Source organism: Ranitomeya variabilis, chromosome 6 (genome assembly GCF_051348905.1).
Source record: "Ranitomeya variabilis isolate aRanVar5 chromosome 6, aRanVar5.hap1, whole genome shotgun sequence".
Lineage (NCBI taxonomy): Eukaryota > Metazoa > Chordata > Amphibia > Anura > Dendrobatidae > Ranitomeya > Ranitomeya variabilis.
In genome coordinates, this window is record NC_135237.1 from 169,723,077 (window position 1) to 169,742,976 (window position 19,900).

Consider the following 19,900-nt stretch of genomic DNA (forward strand, 5'->3'; position numbering starts at 1 on the left):
CTGCGCAGGCACAGGATTTCTGTGGTGCTATAAAGCACAGCTTCTTGAGATGCAAGTCAAGCTGTCTGTCCATGTAGCCTGCAAAACCACATAACAATAGAAACAATAAACTATTACCAACACATTTTAGCGATCCATCTGAAAACTACAGCAGCTCACATGACCACACTGTTTTTTTGAAGAGACGTATGTAGTCTCGAAAGCTTGCAATTTGTTACCATCTTTTCAGTTAGCCATTAAAAGGTATCAACCACTGAAGACTCTCAATTCTAAACATTTTTCTATCTACTGGCTAACACGGTACCAAGATGTATTTCTTTCCTGTATCACACTGTTTTTGACACTTGTGGATGTTCTTTCTCTGGAAGGTTCCCTTGAAGAAGAAGAAGAAGAAGAAAAAAAAAAAAAAAGTTTAGTTCATTATCGTACTAAATGCCACCGAAAGAAGAGAAATGATTAGCATGTTGTTATTTTCAGTTTGTTTGGCATTTCCTACTGTTTAGGAAAACATGTATTAATTGTGTAATGCTTATTCTCATTATATACGTAAGGGTGGATTATTTCCAAAGCTAATTTTTTTTTTTTTTTTTTTGTAGAAGAGCAACATTCATACACCGGGTAAGCTAGTTTCAGAAAATCTTCTGTGGATACCATTTAATTATAAACAATATACTATTGCTTGGCAAATTAATAACTACCAACTTTCTCTTCACAGCCTTGGCTAGCCCAGGAGGCCCAAATGCTGTCCGCACCAGTAACTTTGTTCTTGTTGGGACTCATAAGCTTTCTTTAGCTTCTGTAGGAAGCAACAAGTTTCTTTTAGACAAGGTAAATCCAAATGTAGTATAAATGACTAGAATTTCTGGCTGCAGCTTACTATAGTTAATGGGAATCTGTATTCAGGCAGTTTTCTGAAGTGTTCTATATACCTGCTGTAATGTTGGAAGGTGTATTCACTGTACCCGTGTACTACACCTATATAGAATTGAGCACATTGTCAACAATAGTTCTTTATTATTATTATTTTGGACTAATCATTTTAAAGCTATTTCTAAGTGTTTTTAATTATGTGCTTCTTTTACTTTACATTCTTATAAAGCTTTTTTTTTTTTTTTTTTTTTTTAAATACTCGTTGTTTTTTTTACTCCAGCCTTTATTGGGAGGCCTATAGAGAAATATAAAAAAACACCTTCACCACACTGCATTGAAAAAGATATGAGGAACCCAAAAGATTGAAAATGCTTCAACAAAATCAGATTGTAGTGTATTCCTTGTTGCAAAAATTGGCCACCCTTTTGGTTTTTGACAATGAACATATAACACTTGAGCAAACCGAGAAGATTTAGAAATTCTCTCCACAGCCACAATTTTATATGTACCCTGCACAATACTGCTGGCCACTATTGGAAGCAATCACTTAGTAACACCTATCTGTACATTAAGGCTATGTACCCATGTTGCAGAATAGAAGCAGATTTTTCCTCATCAAAACCGCACACCATTGCCAATGAAGACGCATGCGGATTTTGATGCGTTTTTCTAAGCGTTTTTGAGCACAAATAAAGTTGTGACCAAAAAAAAGGCTCCTGTTTACAAAACCGCAGCAAATGCGCTTGAAATCCGCAAACCTTTTTAATATTTGCGTATTTCAAGCGTTCCAATACAAGTCTATGGCAATGGAATCGCGGCGATTCCGCAAAATAATGAACATGCTGCGTATTTTACCGCGATGCGATTCTGCTGCGGAAAAATACGCAGCATGGTCACAGCAATTGCGGAATGCAATTAAAATAATGGGATGCGTTTTGTTAGCGTTTTTAAGCGTTTCCACAGTGGAAAAACACGGCGGAAACGCTTAAATGCAATGTGGGCACACAGCCTAATAGTTTAGCTGTGCTCCACCAATCCATTTCTGAACAGTCTCTGTAGAAACGCTAAGCCAGCAATGAATGCTGGGAAGTTTGAGCGGCAGAGGCCTCAGAATTCTAAATGATGAGGTTACAATGCAACATCTAACTTTGCATGGAAGATTCATAATCTAATAAACAGATAACATTATGTACAATATACTAAATGTAATCTAGTATTAGCATATTCAGTTAAAACTAAACTAAAATAGTTTGTCTAGTTTACAAAAATTAATCATACAATTAGCCATGCTTTTGGGACTTAATAGGTGCACAAAGAGGGCAGCTGTGGGCCGAATAAAAACCACAGCGTTTTCACCTTTTGGGCAACCTATTGATTGTGAGAGTGCTAATGGAGTAACCGAGGAAGCTTTTCTTACGTCCAAGTGCTGTAAAGCTTTGGCATGTGTGGAGTTAAACGACTGTCAGCACAGAATGACTGTTCAAACGAAGTACATGTGCTTGGTGCTTCACAGTGGGGCCAACCATTTATATACAACTTTCCACCTGCTTGTATTCCCTCAACATTGATTGCAGATGATGCACAATAGCTTATATTTCTAAAGTTTTGAAAAAATTTGTATTTTAGGCTTGTATGACCTCACATTTTCGATCATATCTTGGGCTAGAATTTGATAGAGATGAGGCACCATTTTGTTCAGAATTGTACAGGCTTTAATTTGATATCAAGAAACAGTTTTGTGACAAATTTTGAGGAGTCAAATTCTACACTTTGATGTGTGATTTCTGAAATTGTGTTAAAAATTTAGACAAAATGTATGTTACTTGTGTTCTTGGGTTACATTTGTCCGGGATTCAAGTTGCAATTTCCGTAGGATCATATTTCGAAGTGTAATTTTCTAATTGCAATCTCATCCTAATCATATATGTTTAAAACTAAATTAAAAGAATCAATATTTTAACACCTTTTTAAATATACATGTAACACTTTTATTAGGTCACTAGACATGTCCTTTTTCAAGTTTTTAAAAACAAACGTACAATAGTTAAATCATCAAGCAATAAAATAAAACTATATGAGCTAGTCTTGAACAATTAATAGTAAGTCTTTACACTGAGATCTTATCATCAATTTGTCCCTTCTACTGGGTGACATGTAATCTTGTCCACCATCTCTTTCTAACAATGGCCGTTTCATAGGTCTCTTTTTCCACTTGGCAAGAACCAGCTTCTTGTGGACATGAGTTTTCTTAGGGTACTGTCACACTAAACGATTTACCAACAATCACGACCAGCGATATGACCTGGCCGTGATCGTTGGTAAGTCGTTGTGTGGTCGCTGGGGAGCTGTCACACAGACAGCTCTCCAGCGACCAACGATGCCGACGTCCCCAGGTAACCAGGGTAAACATTGGGTTACTAAGCGCAGGGCCGCGCTTAGTAACCCGATGTTTACCGTGGTTACCAGCGTAAAAGTAAAAAAAAAAAAAACAGTACATACTCACATTCCGGTGTCTGTCCCCCGGCGCTGTGCTTCTCTCCACTGTGTCTGTGCCAGCCGGAAAGCACAGCGGTGACGTCACCGCTGTGCTCGCTTTCCGGCCGGCCGGCCGGCGCTCACAGTGCAGAGAAGCAGAACGCCGGGGGACAGACACCGGAATGTGAGTATGTACTGTTTGGTTTTTTTTACTTTTACTCTGGTAACCACGGTAAACATCGGGTTACTAAGCGCGGCCCTGCGCTTAGTAACCCGATGTTTACCCTGGTTACAAGCGAACGCATCGCTGGATCGCTGTCACACACAACGATCCAGCGATGACAGCGGGAGATCCAGCGACGAAATAAAGTTCCAAACGATCTGCTACGACGTACGATTCTCAGCAGGATCCCTGATCGCTGCTGCGTGTCAGACACAGCGACATCGTATGGATATCGCTGGAACGTCACGGATCGTACCGTCGTAGCGATCAAAGTGCCAATGTGTGACAGTACCCTAACTTTCACCTTCATAGACAGTCTTTCTTTGCAGGTATAATTCGTCTCACTTCTTCACTATTGTAAAAATCTTTCACTGTATCCACTATAGATTTAACTAATGATTTGCCTGGTTTAAGATCAGGACAAGTAATGAAATGCTGTTCATATAATTTATTTTTAAAAAATTATGATCCCTATGAGTTCCCAATTTGAATTTTGGACAGATATGGCTACCAGAGCCCGCACCAAACAGTGGGAGTCCAACATCGGCGTACTAATACTCCCGATGTCGGAAAGGGGTTAATCAATAGATCTTGCAATAATAATTTCCACAATTGGATATGTTATCTGGTCTGACCTTACAGGAACATGTTCTGATCATACCACAGCTCCGGGTTAGTGGGGGCCACGAGAGTATGCAGACAGTACAGATACGATCCCGTGGTGTAATGTCTGTATACTCTTTTGTGTTCCACCTGCCCAGGAGCTGTGGTATGATCGGACCATGTTCCTGTACGGTCAGACACAGACATTACACAGTATAATTGTTGCCTCAGCCTGGGTACAAATATTTGTAGCACTGGTCGGAGAACCCATGGTTGTTGGAGATTTTGAAGTAGATTTTGGTTCTTGTTTGGCATACTATACCTACATCAAGTTTACCTCCTGGAATCTATTCTTACAGTCTTTTATACTATAATAGCTTTTTTTTTTCTTTCTCATGTAGGTTCCGTTTTTGTCTCCTTTAGAAGGTCACATTTGTCTAAGACTTAAATGCCAAGTAAATTCTTTTGTGGAAGAAAAGGGCTTCTTGGTGAGTGTTCTCCGCACCACAGCGTTACACATGTGAAGTGCATCGCAATATTCTTATAATTCATATGAAGTAGTAATTAATATTTTTATGAAAATTATTTAAGTTTTAATACATGCAGATTGGTGATTACATTGTAGATTGGTGAGGGTTTAACCATTGGGACCACTTTGCAAAAGTTAGGAGACCTCTACTTCAACTTTTAATCAGTGAGACGTACATGATTGTGTTTAGATACTAGCCAGTATTTAACACAAATCTGCTCAGTACCATTTCACTTGTAGCCATGTTCCAATACGCCATGCTCTGATATTTACAGAAATTACATTCTGCACAGAGAGATAATGCATTTTAATATTGAAATTGGGGTAAAGTTCTTATTTGCTTACCATTAGCCAAAACAAATACCAGCAGCTTGTTACAGGTTTCATATGGCACCTAATCTTTTATAATGAAAGTAACCGATCTTCCATGTTATTCAGAAAGCTCCAACAGAAATCTGTTGCATTAGTAGTGTTCATTGTTAATAAAGAGCAAATCTATTCTACGAATGATTTAGGGTTACTGATAGAAAACACATGGTCCTGCCTCAGAGAGGACTGCCTGCTATTATTATTCTTTATCACACATAGGATTTAACCCCTTAACGACCGCCGATACGCCTTTTAACGGCGGCCGCTAAGGGTACTTAAAGGTAAGGTACCGCGTTTGTAGATCATTAATAAATCACTGTAATGTAGCATAACATGCTGCTATAACCAAGTTTTAAATGCATGTGAAACAGATTTCGTGTGTTATATGTGTTTAAGGAAGGAACTGGGGGCTGACATCTTGGTTTTGCAGCAGTAGCAGGGCACTAACAGTGTCATTTTACAGCACCCCATGGACAAAGGAGATAATAGACCCCAAAGAACATGATCGGGGTCGGTTTGCACCGACCCCTGCTTTGCGATCGCCGGTAATTAACAGTTTACCGGCGACCGCAAAAAAAAAAAAAAGCGATCAGTTATTTCTCTGTCCTCTGATGTGACCGCACATCAGAGGACAGAGAAATAGGGGGATTCGGGGACCCTAACATACTCACCCGGTGTCCCTGGGTCCTCCTGTGTCTCCTCTTGCCGGCCGGCTTCTTCGTCGGGAAAGAAAATGGCGGGCGCATGCGCAGTGCGCCCGCCATCTGCTGCCATCTGCCGGCCGGCAGGAGAAGACGAGTTGGGGCTAAAATTAGGGTTAGGGTTAGAGTTAGGGTTAGGGTTAGAGTTAGGGTTAGAGTTAGGGTTAGAGTTAGGGTTAGGGTTGGGGCTAAATTTAGGGTTAGGGTTAGGCTACTTTCACACTAGCGTTTTTTGGCTTCCGTCGCAATGCGTCGTTGGAGAAAAAACGCATCCTGCAAAAGTGCTTGCAGGATGCGTTTTTTCTCCATTGGCTTGCATTAGCGACGGATTGCCACATGTCGCATCCGTCGTGCGACGGATGCGTCGTGCTTTGGCGGACCGTCGACACAAAAAAAAATACATGTAACTTTTTTGTGCGACGTGTCCGCCATTTTCGACCGCGCATGCGTGGCCGGAACTCCGCCCCCGCCTCCCCGCACCTCACAATGGGGCAGCGGATGCGTTGAAAAAACAGCATCCGCTGCACCCGTTGTGCGGCGCTTACAACGCTAGCGTCGGTACGTCGGCCCGACACACTGCGATGGGCCGAGTACGACGCTAGTGTGAAAGTAGCCTTAGGCTTCTTTCACACTTGCGTCGGTACGGGGCGGTCGCAATGCGTCGGCCCGACGTACCGACGCACGTTGTGAAAATTGTGCACAACGTGGGCAGCGGATGCAGTTTTTCAACGCATCCGCTGCCCAGTCTATGTCCTGGGGAGGAGGGGGCAGAGTTACGGCCACGCATGCGCGGAAATGGCGGATGCGACGTACAAAAAAAAGTTACATTGAACTTTTTTTGTGACGACGGGGGCTAAAGTTATGGTTAGGGTTGGGGCTAAAGTTAGGGTTAGAGTTGGGATTAGGGTTTGGATTAGGGTTAGGGTTGGGATTAGGTTTAGGGGTGTGTTGGATTTAGGGTTTTGATTAGGGTTATGGTTAGGGTTGAGATTAGGGCTGTTTTGGGGTTAGGGTTGTGATTATCGTTAGGGTTGTGATTAGGATTATGGATCGGGTTGAGATTAGGGTTAGGGGTGTGTTGGAGTTAGGGTTGGAGTTATAATTTGGGGGTTTCCACTGTTTAGGTACATCGGGGGGTCTCCAAACACGACAGCCAATTTTGCGCTAAAAAAGTCAAATGGTACTCCCTCCCTTCTGAGCTCTGCCGTGCGCCCAAACAGTGGTTTACCCCCACATATGGGGCATCAGCGTACTCGGGATAAATTGGACAACAACTTTTGGGGTCCAATTTCTCCTGTTACCCTTGTGAAAATAAAAACTTGGGGGCTAAAAATCTTTTTTGTTGGAAAAAAAAATATTTTTTTATTTTCACTACTCTGCATTATAAACTTCTGTGAAGCACTTGAGCTTTCAAAGTTCTCACCACATATCTAGATAAGTTCCTTAGGGGGTCTAGTTTCCAAAATTTGGTCACTTGTGGGGGTTTCTACTGTTTAGGTACATCAGGGGCTCTGCAAACGCAACATAACACCCACAGACAATTCTATCAAAGTCTGAATTCCAAAATGGCGCTCCTTCTCTTCCGAGCTCTGCCGTGTGCCAAAACAGTGGTTTACCCCCACATATGGGGTACCAGAATACTCAGGACAAATTGGAGAACAAATATTGGCATCCAATTTCTCTTGTTACCTTTGTGAAAATAAAAATTTGGAGGCTAAAAAAATCTTTTTTGTGGGAAAAAAAATATTTTTTATTTTCACTACTCTGCATTATAAACTTCTGTGAAGCACTTGGGCATTGAAAGTTCTCACCACATATCTAGATAAGTTCCTTGGGGGGTCTATTTTCCAAAATGGGGTCACTTGTTGGGGGTTTCTACTGTTTAGGTACATTAGGGGTCTGCAAACGCAACATAACGCCCGCAGACAATTCTATCAAAGTCTGCATTCCAAAATGGCGCTCCTTCCCTTCCGAGCTCTGCCGTGCGCCCAAACAGTGGTTTACCCCCACATATGGGGTACCAGCATACTCAGGACAAATTGGACAACAACTTTTGGGGTCCAATTTCTCTTGTTACCCTTGTGAAAATAAAAACTTGGGGGCTAAAAAATCTTTATTGTTAAAAAATATATATTTTTTATTTTCACGACTCTGCATTATAAACTTCTGTGATGCACTTGGGCATTCAAAGTTCTCACTACACATCTAGATAAGTTCCATGGGGGGTCTAGTTTCCAAAATGGGGTCACTTTTGGGGGGGTTTCTACTGTTTAGGCACATCAGGGGCTCTCCAAACGCGACATGGCGTCTGATCTCAATTCCAGTCAATTTTGCATTGAAAAGTCAAATGGCGCTCCTTTGCTTCCGAGCTCAGCCATGCGCCCAAACAGTGGTTTACCCCCACATATGGGGTGTCGGCGTACTCAAGACAAATTGTACAACAACTTCTGGGGTCCATTTTCTCCTGTTACCCTTGGTAAAATAAAAATTTGGAGGCAAAAAGATCATTTTTGTAGAAAAAATGCGATTTTTTTATTTTTTATTTTCACGGCTCTACGTTATAAACTTCTGTGAAGCACCTGGGGGTTTAAAGTGCTCACCACACATCTAGATAAGTTCCTTAAGGGGTCTAGTTTCCAAAATGGTGTCATATGTGGGGGGTCTCCACTGTTTAGGCACATCAGCGGCTCTCCAAACGTGACATGGCGTCCGATCTCAATTCCAGCCAATTCTACATTGAAAAAGTAAAACGACACTCCTACTCTTCCAAGCTCTGCGGTGCGCCCAAACTGTAGTTTACCCCCATATATGGGGTATCGACGTACTCAGGAGAAATTGCACAACAACTTTTGTGGTCTAATTTCTCCTGTTACCCTTGTGAAAATAAAAATTTGGGGGCAAAAAGATCATTTTTGTAGAAAAAATTAGATTTTTTTATTTTCACGGCTCTACGTTATAAACTTCTGTGAAGCACTTTGGGGGTTCAAAGTGCTCACCACACATCTAGATAAGTTCCTTAAGGGGTCTAGTTTCGAAATTGGTATCACTTGTGGGGGGTTTCCACTGTTTAGGCACATCAGGGACTCTCCAAACGTGACATGGCATCCGATCTCAATTCCAGCCAATTCTGCATTGAAAAAGTCAAACGGTGCTCCTTCACTTCCAAGCTCTGCGGTGCGCCCAAACAGTGGTTTACCTCCACATATGGGGTATCGACGTACTCAGGAGAAATTGCACAACAACTTTTGTGGTCTAATTTCTCCTGTTACCCTTGTGAAAATAAGAATTTGTGGGCGAAAAAATCATTTTTGTGAAAACAAATGCGATTTTTTTATTTTCACGGCTCTACGTTATAAACTTCTGTGAAGCACTTGGGGGTTCAAAGTGCTCACCACACATCTAGATAAGTTCCTTGGGGGGTCTAGTTTCCAAAATGGTGTCACTTGTGGGGGGTTTCCACTGTTTAGGCACATTAGGGGCTCTCCAAACGCGACATGGCGTCCGATCTCAATTCCAGCCAATTCTGCATTGAAACAGTCAAACGGTGCTCCTTCACTTCCAAGCTCTGCGGTGCGCCCAAACAGTGGTTTACCTCCACATATGGGGTATCGGCGTACTCAGGAAAAATTGCACAACAAAATTTGTGGTTAAATTTCTGTTTTTACACTTGTGAAAATTTAAAAAAAAATGGTTCTGAAGTAAAATGTTTGCAAAAAAAAGTTAAATGTTCATTTTTTTCTTCCACATTGTTTTAGTTCCTGTGAAGTACGTAAAGGGTTAATAAACTTCTTGAATGTGGTTTTGAGCAGCTTGAGGGGTGCAGTTTTTAGAATGGTGTCACACTTGGTTATTTTCTATCATATAGACCCCTCAAAATCACTTCAAAGGTGATGTGGTCCCTAAAAAAAACATGGTGTTGTAAAAATGAGAAATTGCTGGTCAACTTTTAACCCTTATAACTCCCTAACAAAAAAAAAATTGTTTCCAAAATTGTGCTGATGTAAAGTAGACATGTGAGAAATGTTATTTATTAACTATTTTTTGTGACATATCTCTCTGATTTAAGGGCATAAAAATACAAAGTTTGAAAATTGCAAAATTTTAAAAATTTTCGCCATATTTCCATTTTTTTCATAAATAATTGCAAGTAATATCGAAGAAATGTTACCACTAACTTGAAGTACAACATGTCACGAAAAAACAATCTCAGAATCAGCGGGATCCGATAAAGCGTTCCAGAGTTATAACCTCTTAAAGTGACAGTGGTCAGAATTGTAAAAATTGGCTCGGTCATTAAGTACCAAATTGGCTCTGTCACTAAGGGGTTAAAAAGATCCACATACTGTCTGTGTATTTGGGAAAGGAAAGTAGTACTTTGCTATCATGAAAACAAGAGTGACTTTCATAAAGGAAACCTAGTAGGCTGGATATAATGATAATTTTTCCTTTTTTCTAGACTATGTTTGAAGATGTAAGTGGCTTTGGGGCTTGGCATCGCCGCTGGTGTGTACTGTCTGGTTACTGCATTTCATACTGGACATACCCAGATGATGAAAAAAGAAAGGTTGGTTTTTGCAATATCACTTCTTTTCTGTGTGTCCATGTAGCATCGGGTGTGTATCTCAGCTGCCAGATTCCCACCTTGGCTTTTCCATTTTTGTCAATATCTATGTGGGCAGAAACCAACAAGCAAATGCTGTCTAGCACCCCAATATGTACATTATTGGTGTGTCCGTGCCCCCACAATGGGGCCATTCCCATGAGACTAGGTGAAATATCAAAGAAATAAAATATGGGAAAGGAAAAGTAACCCTTTAGCTAAAGTTCCTGCTCTAAAACCACATCTCTTGAGTTTAATGTACGTACATACCTGATGAAAAAAAATTAGGCTGTATGATGATGTTTTTATTTCATGATTCGCTTAAGACTCATTTCTTTAGTATTATGGTAATAAAACATCTAAGTTTAAGGACGGTTATCCAACTGAAAAAAATATATAATGGAAAGTAGCCATATATACTCGAGTACAAGCCGACCAGAGTATAAGCTGAGACCCCTAATTTTGCCACAAAAAACTGGGAAATCTTAATGACTCGAGTATAAGCCTAGGGTGGGAAATGCAGCAGCTGCTGGTAAATTTCAAAATTAAAAATAGATATCAATAAAAGTAAAATTAATTGAGACATCAGTAGGTTAAATGTTTTTGAATATCCATATTGAATCAGGAGCCCCATATAATGCTCCATTCAGTTAATGATGGGCCCCATAAGATGCTCCATACAAAATACGCCCCATATAATGCTCCATACAAAATACACCCCATGTAATGCTCCATAAAGTTTATGATGGGCCCCATAAGATGCTCCATACAAAAATATGCCCAATATAATGCTGCATAAAGGTTGATTATGGCCCCATAAGATGCTCGATAGAAACATTTGCCCCATACAGTGCTGCATAACGTTTGATTATGGCCCCATAAGGTGCTCCATAAAAACATTTGCCCCATATGCTGCTGCTGCGATTTACAAAAACAAAACTCACCTCTTGTCCTGAGCAGGTGGGGACACCGGCACTTGCGATATTCACCTGTGCCCGTTCCACCGCCGCTCCGTCTTCCGGCTCTCTGCAGTGACTGTTCAGGCAGAGGGTGGCGTGCACACTAAACACGTCATCGCGATCTCTGACCTGAACGTCACAGCCAGAGGACGCAGAAGACGGAACGGCGCGCAGCGGTGGAACGGGGACAGGTGAATATCGCAATGCTCACCCTCTCCCGTCATACTCGCCCTCCTGGCGTGGTATGCACATCCCTGCTTCTCTGATGCAATGGTTTCTCCGGCGCCGGCAGCTTGTTCCTATGTTCAGTGGTCACTGGTACCGCTCATTAAAGTAATGAATATGCGCTCCACGCCTATGGGAGTGAAGTTGCATCCATATTTATTGCTTTAATGAGTGGTACCATGTGACCGCAGAACACAGGAAGAGCTGCCGGAGACCATTGGAGAAGCAGGGACCGTGCCTGGAGCAGGTGAGTATGATGTGACAGAGAGACGGACTGGGGGAGAGGGGAGACAGACCGGTGGGGGTGACTAGAGTATAAGCCGAGAGGGGCACTTTCAGCCTAAAAAATAAATGGGCTGAAAATCTCGGCTTATAGTCGAGTATATACGGTAAGTATTTGATGCACTGACGATTTTGCAAGTTTTCCCACCTACAAAGAAAGGGGAGTTCTGAAATTTTTATCTTAGGTACACTTCAACTGTGAGAGACAGAATCTAGAAATAAATACCAGAAAATCACACATGACCTGATCTGCTTCATCCAATAGGAATTCAGGTTTATACAGTTTGGAGTTGGAAAATCTGCAGAAAAATGATGTTCTGGTTAAAATAATTGTTTAGTAATTGTGCACACAGTGTACACTGGTTCTTATGTTCATTTTATGCTTTCATTGCTTCATAGAATCCTATTGGAAGAATAAATCTCGCAAACTGTACAAGCAAAAAAATCGAGCCAGCTAATCGCGAGTTCTGCGCAAGGCCCAATACGTTTGAACTAATAACAGTCCGTCCGCAAAGAGAAGGCGACCGAGAAACGCTGGTCAGCCAATGCAGAGACACGCTCTGTGTCACAAAGTAAGTGCCCCCATTCCTCCCATACCTGGTAGTGGATATATGCATCACTTAGTGGAAGCTGTGTTCTCAAGATGGCTAATGTGCCTCCTCCCTGCAGCATGATGAGGGATCATAATTGGCCTTCCCCTATACATACATGGTCATTTTGGGGTGAGCTTGTTCTTTTTCTCAACTATCAATGTTTATTACTGAAATGTTTTCATTGTATTTTGGTCTTTGAGAACTAACCAGTGTAAACCCAATTGAGTCTAGGTATTCATAGTGCTATATGCCTACATAGGGGTTTTTACAGCTTTTTTTTCTTCAGGCAGTAAAGTAACTGCTTTTTTATGTTTTTGCTCCCTTTTTTACGAGTTTTTATTTTTTTTGGTGCAGATTGTGAGTCATTTATTTATAGTAAGTTTAGTAAAGTTTTCATAAAAATGCATGGTTGCGTTTGTTGCATGTGTTTTCACTTTCTCATTGTTTTCTATAGTGAAAAAAAATGCTAAAAGAATTGACATGATGCAGTTTCAAAAAACGCATCAATTTTCCAATTCCGTTAGAGAGAAAAAAAGCAATCGTGTGCAAGAGATTTCTTAAATTCCATAGCTTGTGCTGGTATTCTAAAAAGCAGCTTTTAATTTACATTAAAAAACACAGCAGCAAAATTGCTGAAAAAAACTGTAAACCTAGCCTAATAGTCTACTTTCTCTATAGCATGTGCTATCTATTTGGTAGGCAATATATTTACCTTCTATTTGAGTTTTTGTGACATGTGGTTAAACTGTTGAGATGGTCGAAGTTGTCATCTGGTGCCTGATGAAAAAAAAACAACCAACATACGTGTTGTGGCCACTTATTCCTAAGGGGTTAAAGATAACTTATGTACATGGCAATTCTTTAAAGAGAACCTGTCTGCAGGCAATTGGAATCTAATATAAAGACATTGCTGTAATGTGGATTAAATGTATACTGTTTGTGCAGAAATCTGCTTTGTAGTCCCATTATAATCGCCATTTAAAGTGATATATTAATTAATTTCAAATGCATAGGGTCTTCTTTCCCTGCCCCTCCATCTGCCTCCGCTTTCTGAATGATGGGTCACTGCTTTTTCAGTTACCTGCCTCTTCTGAAATCTCCTTATTGCCATGGGAACTCAATCTGTATAAGTGCCCCCCATGCAATGACTCCCCTCCATCCAAGGCAATGTCAGCATGTTATTTCACATAGAGGAGGCAGGTCACTGAGAAAGCAGTCACCTGTCATATGAAAAACTGGAGAGTCAGGGAATACGCATATGGTGGAAAAAACCCAGTGAACAGTCCAGCCTCGGTGCACTTTAACCTACGGTAATTAGAAAATGTCAAATGGTGAGTAAAGAACAGCGTGGATTTCAACAAAGCTGTCACATTATGGGTCATCACATCCATGTCTCTACAAATTCATGCCGAGTTGTCGTTAATATTTATTTCTGCCACGGATCACTCTACAAGTGAAGTGTGCTCGTGTAATAGAATTTGCCTACTGCTTGGACAAACAACCAGTGAAGGCCAGTTTCAAATGGAAGTCATGCAATCACATTTTAGCAATTTGTATTGCACCTGCTGATTGCATCTAGTGGAGCAGTGGTTATTTACTTGTTTGGGCTTTGCCATTCATACCACGCTTTGTATATACTGCTGCATGGGGTCTATTGAAACTTTAGCTTATGATTAGTGTTGAGCGATACTTTCCGATATCGGAAAGTATCGGTATCGGAAAGTATCGGCCGATACCGTCACAGTATCGGAATCCAATCCGATACCGATACCCGATCCCAATGCAAGTCAATGGGACGAAAATATCGGAATTAAAATAAACCCTTTCTTTCCTTGTAGGTTAATTCTACATGAAGGAAAACAACTAAGAATAATGTAGGATGTTTTGGGGGAGGTGGCGGAGACATTAAAGGCACAGGGGTTTATCCCAATCAAATAGAATAGCAGTATTTTTAATTTTTTTATGACGTTCGGCGTTAGAAAGAATTTGACTATGTTAATTTTTTATTTATTTTGTCAGATATTGATGTTTCACTACTTCCACGCCCTTCACCCTATTTTTTACTTCTCCCACACTTTCTTCTTCATTATCCTCATCATCAGCTTCTGTGACATCAACTTCTTCACCTTATTCATCTTCTTCTTTTCTACGTATATATATATATTTTTTTTTTACATTGTTCATATTCTTTTTATTTAACTATTATCTTTTTTATATTCAACTTCTTCATCATATTCTTATTTGTGACAGGCATTCCCGTAGTTGTTATCTATAAAAGTTTGAAGATTACACCTTCCGTTCTGCCTGTCACAAAACAGTTACATTTGTCCGCGTTCAGTTTGGCCTGCAGCATCAGGCTTTATCCAGGGGCACCACGAGGAGGAACGGACTCACCCCCATACACTGCTTAGTCTTCTTCTGCTTATAATTTAGATAATATCTTTTGCTCTGATATTTAGTCTTATGCTTAATGTTCTTCTGCTCTTTGTTCTGCAGCCTCTTGTTCTTCTGCTTCTCGGTCTTCCAGGTTGTCGTCGTCATCTCCAGGGTCGTCGTCATCGGGGTCGTCGTCATCGGGGTCGTCGTCATCGGGGTCGTCTTCAGGGTCATCGTCTCCAGGGTCGTCGTCATCTCGGTGGTTGTCGTCTGGTGTCGTCATCATCTTAGGGGTGGTCTTCCGGGTCATCGTCTTTCGGGTCTTGAACTTGGAAATGTAGCAGAAGGTACAAGAAGGCTGAGAAAATGCCGAGAAACAGCTGATGGAACTGGAACTCGGATGGCTACCCGAAGGTCCAAGAGCCAATGGAACTACCGAGGACCAGCTGACGTTACTGGAACCCGGTTACTAAGCAGGAGGTACCCGTGCCTGAAAGCACTACCAAGGACCACCTGACGTTGGTGGAACTCGGATACCCAGAGGGAGGCACCTAAGCCAAAGGCTCTGCCCGGAACCAGCTGACGGTACTGGAACCAGGATGGGGAGCAGAAGGTACAAGAGCAAAAGACACTGCCGAGAACCAGCTGACGGTACTGGAACCCGGATGGGTAGCCGAAGGTCCAAGAGCCAATGGAACTACCGAGGACCAGCTGACGTTACTGGAACCCGGTTACTAAGCAGGAGGTACCCGTGCCTGAAAGCACTACCAAGGACCACCTGACGTTGGTGGAACTCGGATACCCAGAGGGAGGCACCTAAGCCAAAGGCTCTGCCCGGAACCAGCTGACGGTACTGGAACCAGGATGGGGAGCAGAAGGTACAAGAGCAAAAGACACTGCCGAGAACCAGCTGACGGTACTGGAACCCGGATGGGGACCTATTCAAGCTTGTCTTCCTAGGGCCCCAACTGGCGGTGTGTTAGAGCCCAGGGACAGCAGGAGGAGGAGCAGGGGGAGGGGAGTGTAGGCCGAAGCCTGCACAGGCGGCAGCTTTGGGTGTGTTGTGTCTGCGTGGCTTTTGCAGGACACGTTGCCGGCTACACAGCAGGGGAACAGCTGGCGGTGTTGGACCCCACTGACACATTGGCGAGGTGTTTGGCTCTGTGCAGCCAGCACTTCCGGACAGCAACTAGCGTTGTTGGAGCCCGGGCTCTGCAGGTGGAGCAGAGTGTAGGCCGAAGCCTAATTGAACCGATTTCAAAAGTCACCTTTAACCCCCCCTCAGGGGTTACAAAGTAGAAGAGCCACAGCTTATGCAGCAGCAGTGCTGCGCAAGTCAAAGGTTGCTCTTGTAATTTTTCTCCTTGCACACGCTGAATGGAACACGTATAACATTTAGCCCTTTATACAGTCAAACTGTGTAATGGAGGCGAGAGTTCCCTTTGTAATGAGACGCAGCACAGGTGTCAAGAATCCCACCTTGGTGCTGGGTGCAGCCTCCCGAGCGTTGTTATTTGCTGTACAGGAGTCTGCGCTGTCGTGTTATCCCCTGGCCTAGCGCCGTTAGCGCTGCCCATCTTCTGGCATCATGTAATGTCGGCCGGTGCGGTTCGCGATGCCCATGAATCCCAGCCCCGCAGTGTCTTAACATTGTTAAAACACTGCGGGGCTGGGATTCAGGGCCTGGCGCAGCACATATGTTCGCCTCTCACACTCTGGTCCTTACACCCGCTTCAGACTGTGCGGCGTCATCTGATCCCTTATCGCATGCCACGGCCATGAAGCCGCACAGTCCGAAGAAGGCGGAAGGAGAGGAGGGACAGGCGAACTGATGCACTGATCCTGCCCATGAATCACACCCTCGCAGTCCCAATAAATAAGACACCGAGGGGTGTTGTGTGGGTCAGGGCGGCCGCAGAGGCGCAGCCAGCCAAACAATGATGCCAGAAGACGGGCAGCGCTACCAAGGGGGTTGCAGCGTGTCATTACAAAGGAAAGTCACACCACCGGGACGGTTAAATGGTCACACAGAGGACACATTTCAGACGTGTTTTCAGTTCCACATGTGCGAGGAGAATACGTTTCTGAGCCACCTTGCACACATGCAGCATTACCGCTGTACAAGGTGGCTGGATAACGTAAAAACGCCTGGGGGAGGGGGGACAGGTTCCCTTCAATTTCAGTTCTTGTGTCTGCGTGGCTTTTGCAGGACACGTTGCCGGCTGCACAGCAGGGGAACAGCTGGCGGTGCTGGACCCCACTGACACATTGGCTGGTGTTTTTCTCTGTGCAGCTAGCACATCTGGGCCCCAACTGGCGGTGTGTTAGAGCCCAGGGACAGCAGGAGGAGGAGCAGGGGGAGGGGAGTGTAGGCCGAAGCCTGCACAGGCGGCAGCTTTGGGTGTGTTGTGTCTGCGTGGCTTTTGCAGGACACGTTGCCGGCTACACAGCAGGGGAACAGCTGGCGGTGCTGGACCCCACTGACACATTGGCGAGGTGTTTGGCTCTGTGCAGCCAGCACTTCCGGACAGCAACTAGCGTTGTTGGAGCCCGGGCTCTGCAGGTGGAGCAGAGTGTAGGCCGAAGCCTAATTGAACCGATTTCAAAAGTCACCTTTAACCCCCCCTCAGGGGTTACAAAGTAGAAGAGCCACAGCTTATGCAGCAGCAGTGCTGCGCAAGTCAAAGGTTGCTCTTGTAATTTTTCTCCTTGCACACGCTGAATGGAACACGTATAACATTTAGCCCTTTATACAGTCAAACTGTGTAATGGAGGCGAGAGTTCCCTTTGTAATGAGATGCAGCACAGGTGTCAAGAATCCCACCTTGGTGCTGGGTGCAGCCTCCCGAGCGTTGTTATTTGCTGTACAGGAGTCTGCGCTGTCGTGTTATCCCCTGGCCTAGCGCCGTTAGCGCTGCCCATCTTCTGGCATCATGTAATGTCGGCCGGTGCGGTTCGCGATGCCCATGAATCCCAGCCCCGCAGTGTCTTAACATTGTTAAAACACTGCGGGGCTGGGATTCAGGGCCTGGCGCAGCACATATGTTCGCCTCTCACACTCGGGTCCTTACACCCGCTTCAGACTGTGCGGCGTCATCTGATCCCTTATCGCATGCCACGGCCATGAAGCCGCACAGTCCGAAGAAGGCGGAAGGAGAGGAGGGACAGGCGAACTGATGCACTGATCCTGCCCATGAATCACACCCTCGCAGTCCCAATAAATAAGACACCGAGGGGCGTTGTGTGGGTCAGGGCGGCCGCAGAGGCGCAGCCAGCCAAACAATGATGCCAGAAGACGGGCAGCGCTACCAAGGGGGTTGCAGCGTGTCATTACAAAGGAAAGTCACACCACCGGGACGGTTAAATGGTCACACAGAGGACACATTTCAGACGTGTTTTCAGTTCCACATGTGCGAGGAGAATACGTTTCTGAGCCACCTTGCACACATGCAGCATTACCGCTGTACAAGGTGGCTGGATAACGTAAAAACGCCTGGGGGAGGGGGGACAGGTTCCCTTCAATTTCAGTTCTTGTGTCTGCGTGGCTTTTGCAGGACACGTTGCCGGCTGCACAGCAGGGGAACAGCTGGCGGTGCTGGACCCCACTGACACATTGGCTGGTGTTTTTCTCTGTGCAGCTAGCACATCTGGGCCCCAACTGGCGGTGTGTTAGAGCCCAGGGACAGCAGGAGGAGGAGCAGGAGGAGGAGGAGCAGGGGGAGGGGAGTGTAGGCCGAAGCCTGCACAGGCGGCAGCTTTGGGTGTGTTGTGTCTGCGTGGCTTTTGCAGGACACGTTGCCGGCTACACAGCAGGGGAACAGCTGGCGGTGCTGGACCCCACTGACACATTGGCGAGGTGTTTGGCTCTGTGCAGCCAGCACTTCCGGACAGCAACTAGCGTTGTTGGAGCCCGGGCTCTGCAGGTGGAGCAGAGTGTAGGCCGAAGCCTAATTGAACCGATTTCAAAAGTCACCTTTAACCCCCCCTCAGGGGTTACAAAGTAGAAGAGCCACAGCTTATGCAGCAGCAGTGCTGCGCAAGTCAAAGGTTGCTCTTGTAATTTTTCTCCTTGCACACGCTGAATGGAACACGTATAACATTTAGCCCTTTATACAGTCAAACTGTGTAATGGAGGCGAGAGTTCCCTTTGTAATGAGACGCAGCACAGGTGTCAAGAATCCCACCTTGGTGCTGGGTGCAGCCTCCCGAGCGTTGTTATTTGCTGTACAGGAGTCTGCGCTGTCGTGTTATCCCCTGGCCTAGCGCCGTTAGCGCTGCCCATCTTCTGGCATCATGTAATGTCGGCCGGTGCGGTTCGCGATGACCATGAATCCCAGCCCCGCAGTGTCTTAACATTGTTAAAACACTGCGGGGCTGGGATTCAGGGCCTGGCGCAGCACATATGTTCGCCTCTCACACTCGGGTCCTTACACCCGCTTCAGACTGTGCGGCGTCATCTGATCCCTTATCGCATGCCACGGCCATGAAGCCGCACAGTCCGAAGAAGGCGGAAGGAGAGGAGGGACAGGCGAACTGATGCACTGATCCTGCCCATCAATCACACCCTCGCAGTCCCATTAAATAAGACAACGAGGGCTGTTGTGTGGGTCAGGGCGGCCGCAGAGGCGCAGCCAGCCAAACAATGATGCCAGAAGACGGGCAGCGTTACCAAGGAGCTTGTTGCGTGTGTCAATACAAAGTCAAATCACACCTGAGGGACGTTTTAATGGTCACAGAGGACACATTTTAGACGTGTTCACTTCAACATGGGCAAGGAGAATAAGTTTCTGAGCCACCTTGAACACATGCAGCATTACTGCTGTTCAAGGTAGCTGTAAAACATAGAAACACCTGGGGGAGGGGGGACAGGTTCCCTTCAATTTCAGTTCTTGTGTCTGCGTGGCGGTCGCAGGACACGTTGCCGGCTACACAGCAGGGGAACAGCTGGCGGTGCTGAACCCCACTGACACATTGGCTGGTGTTTTTCTCTGTGCAGCTAGCACATCTGGGCAAAAACTGGCGGTGTTAGAGCCCAGGGTCAGCAGGAGGAGCAGGGGGAGCGGAGTGTAGGCCGAAGCCTGCACTCGAGCAAGTT

General features: G+C 44.6%; 2 protein-coding genes across 2 annotated transcripts in view; one reads left to right on the forward strand and one right to left on the reverse strand.

Annotated features, from left to right (window-relative positions):
- ANLN (anillin, actin binding protein) overlaps positions 1–19,900 on the forward strand; it is a 115,272-nt gene that overhangs the window by 84,727 nt on the left and 10,645 nt on the right. The window contains exons 19-23 of the mRNA XM_077269236.1: positions 597–618; positions 716–828; positions 4,573–4,659; positions 10,227–10,334; positions 12,236–12,408. Of these exons, the coding sequence (XP_077125351.1) occupies positions 597–618; positions 716–828; positions 4,573–4,659; positions 10,227–10,334; positions 12,236–12,408 (503 nt within the window). The remainder of the gene's footprint in view (positions 1–596; positions 619–715; positions 829–4,572; positions 4,660–10,226; positions 10,335–12,235; positions 12,409–19,900) is intronic.
- AOAH (acyloxyacyl hydrolase) overlaps positions 153–19,900 on the reverse strand; it is a 310,271-nt gene continuing 290,523 nt past the window's right edge. Inside the window, exon 21 of the mRNA XM_077269241.1 lies at positions 153–373. Coding sequence (XP_077125356.1) covers positions 293–373 — 81 coding nt within the window. The 3' untranslated portion in view covers positions 153–292. The remainder of the gene's footprint in view (positions 374–19,900) is intronic.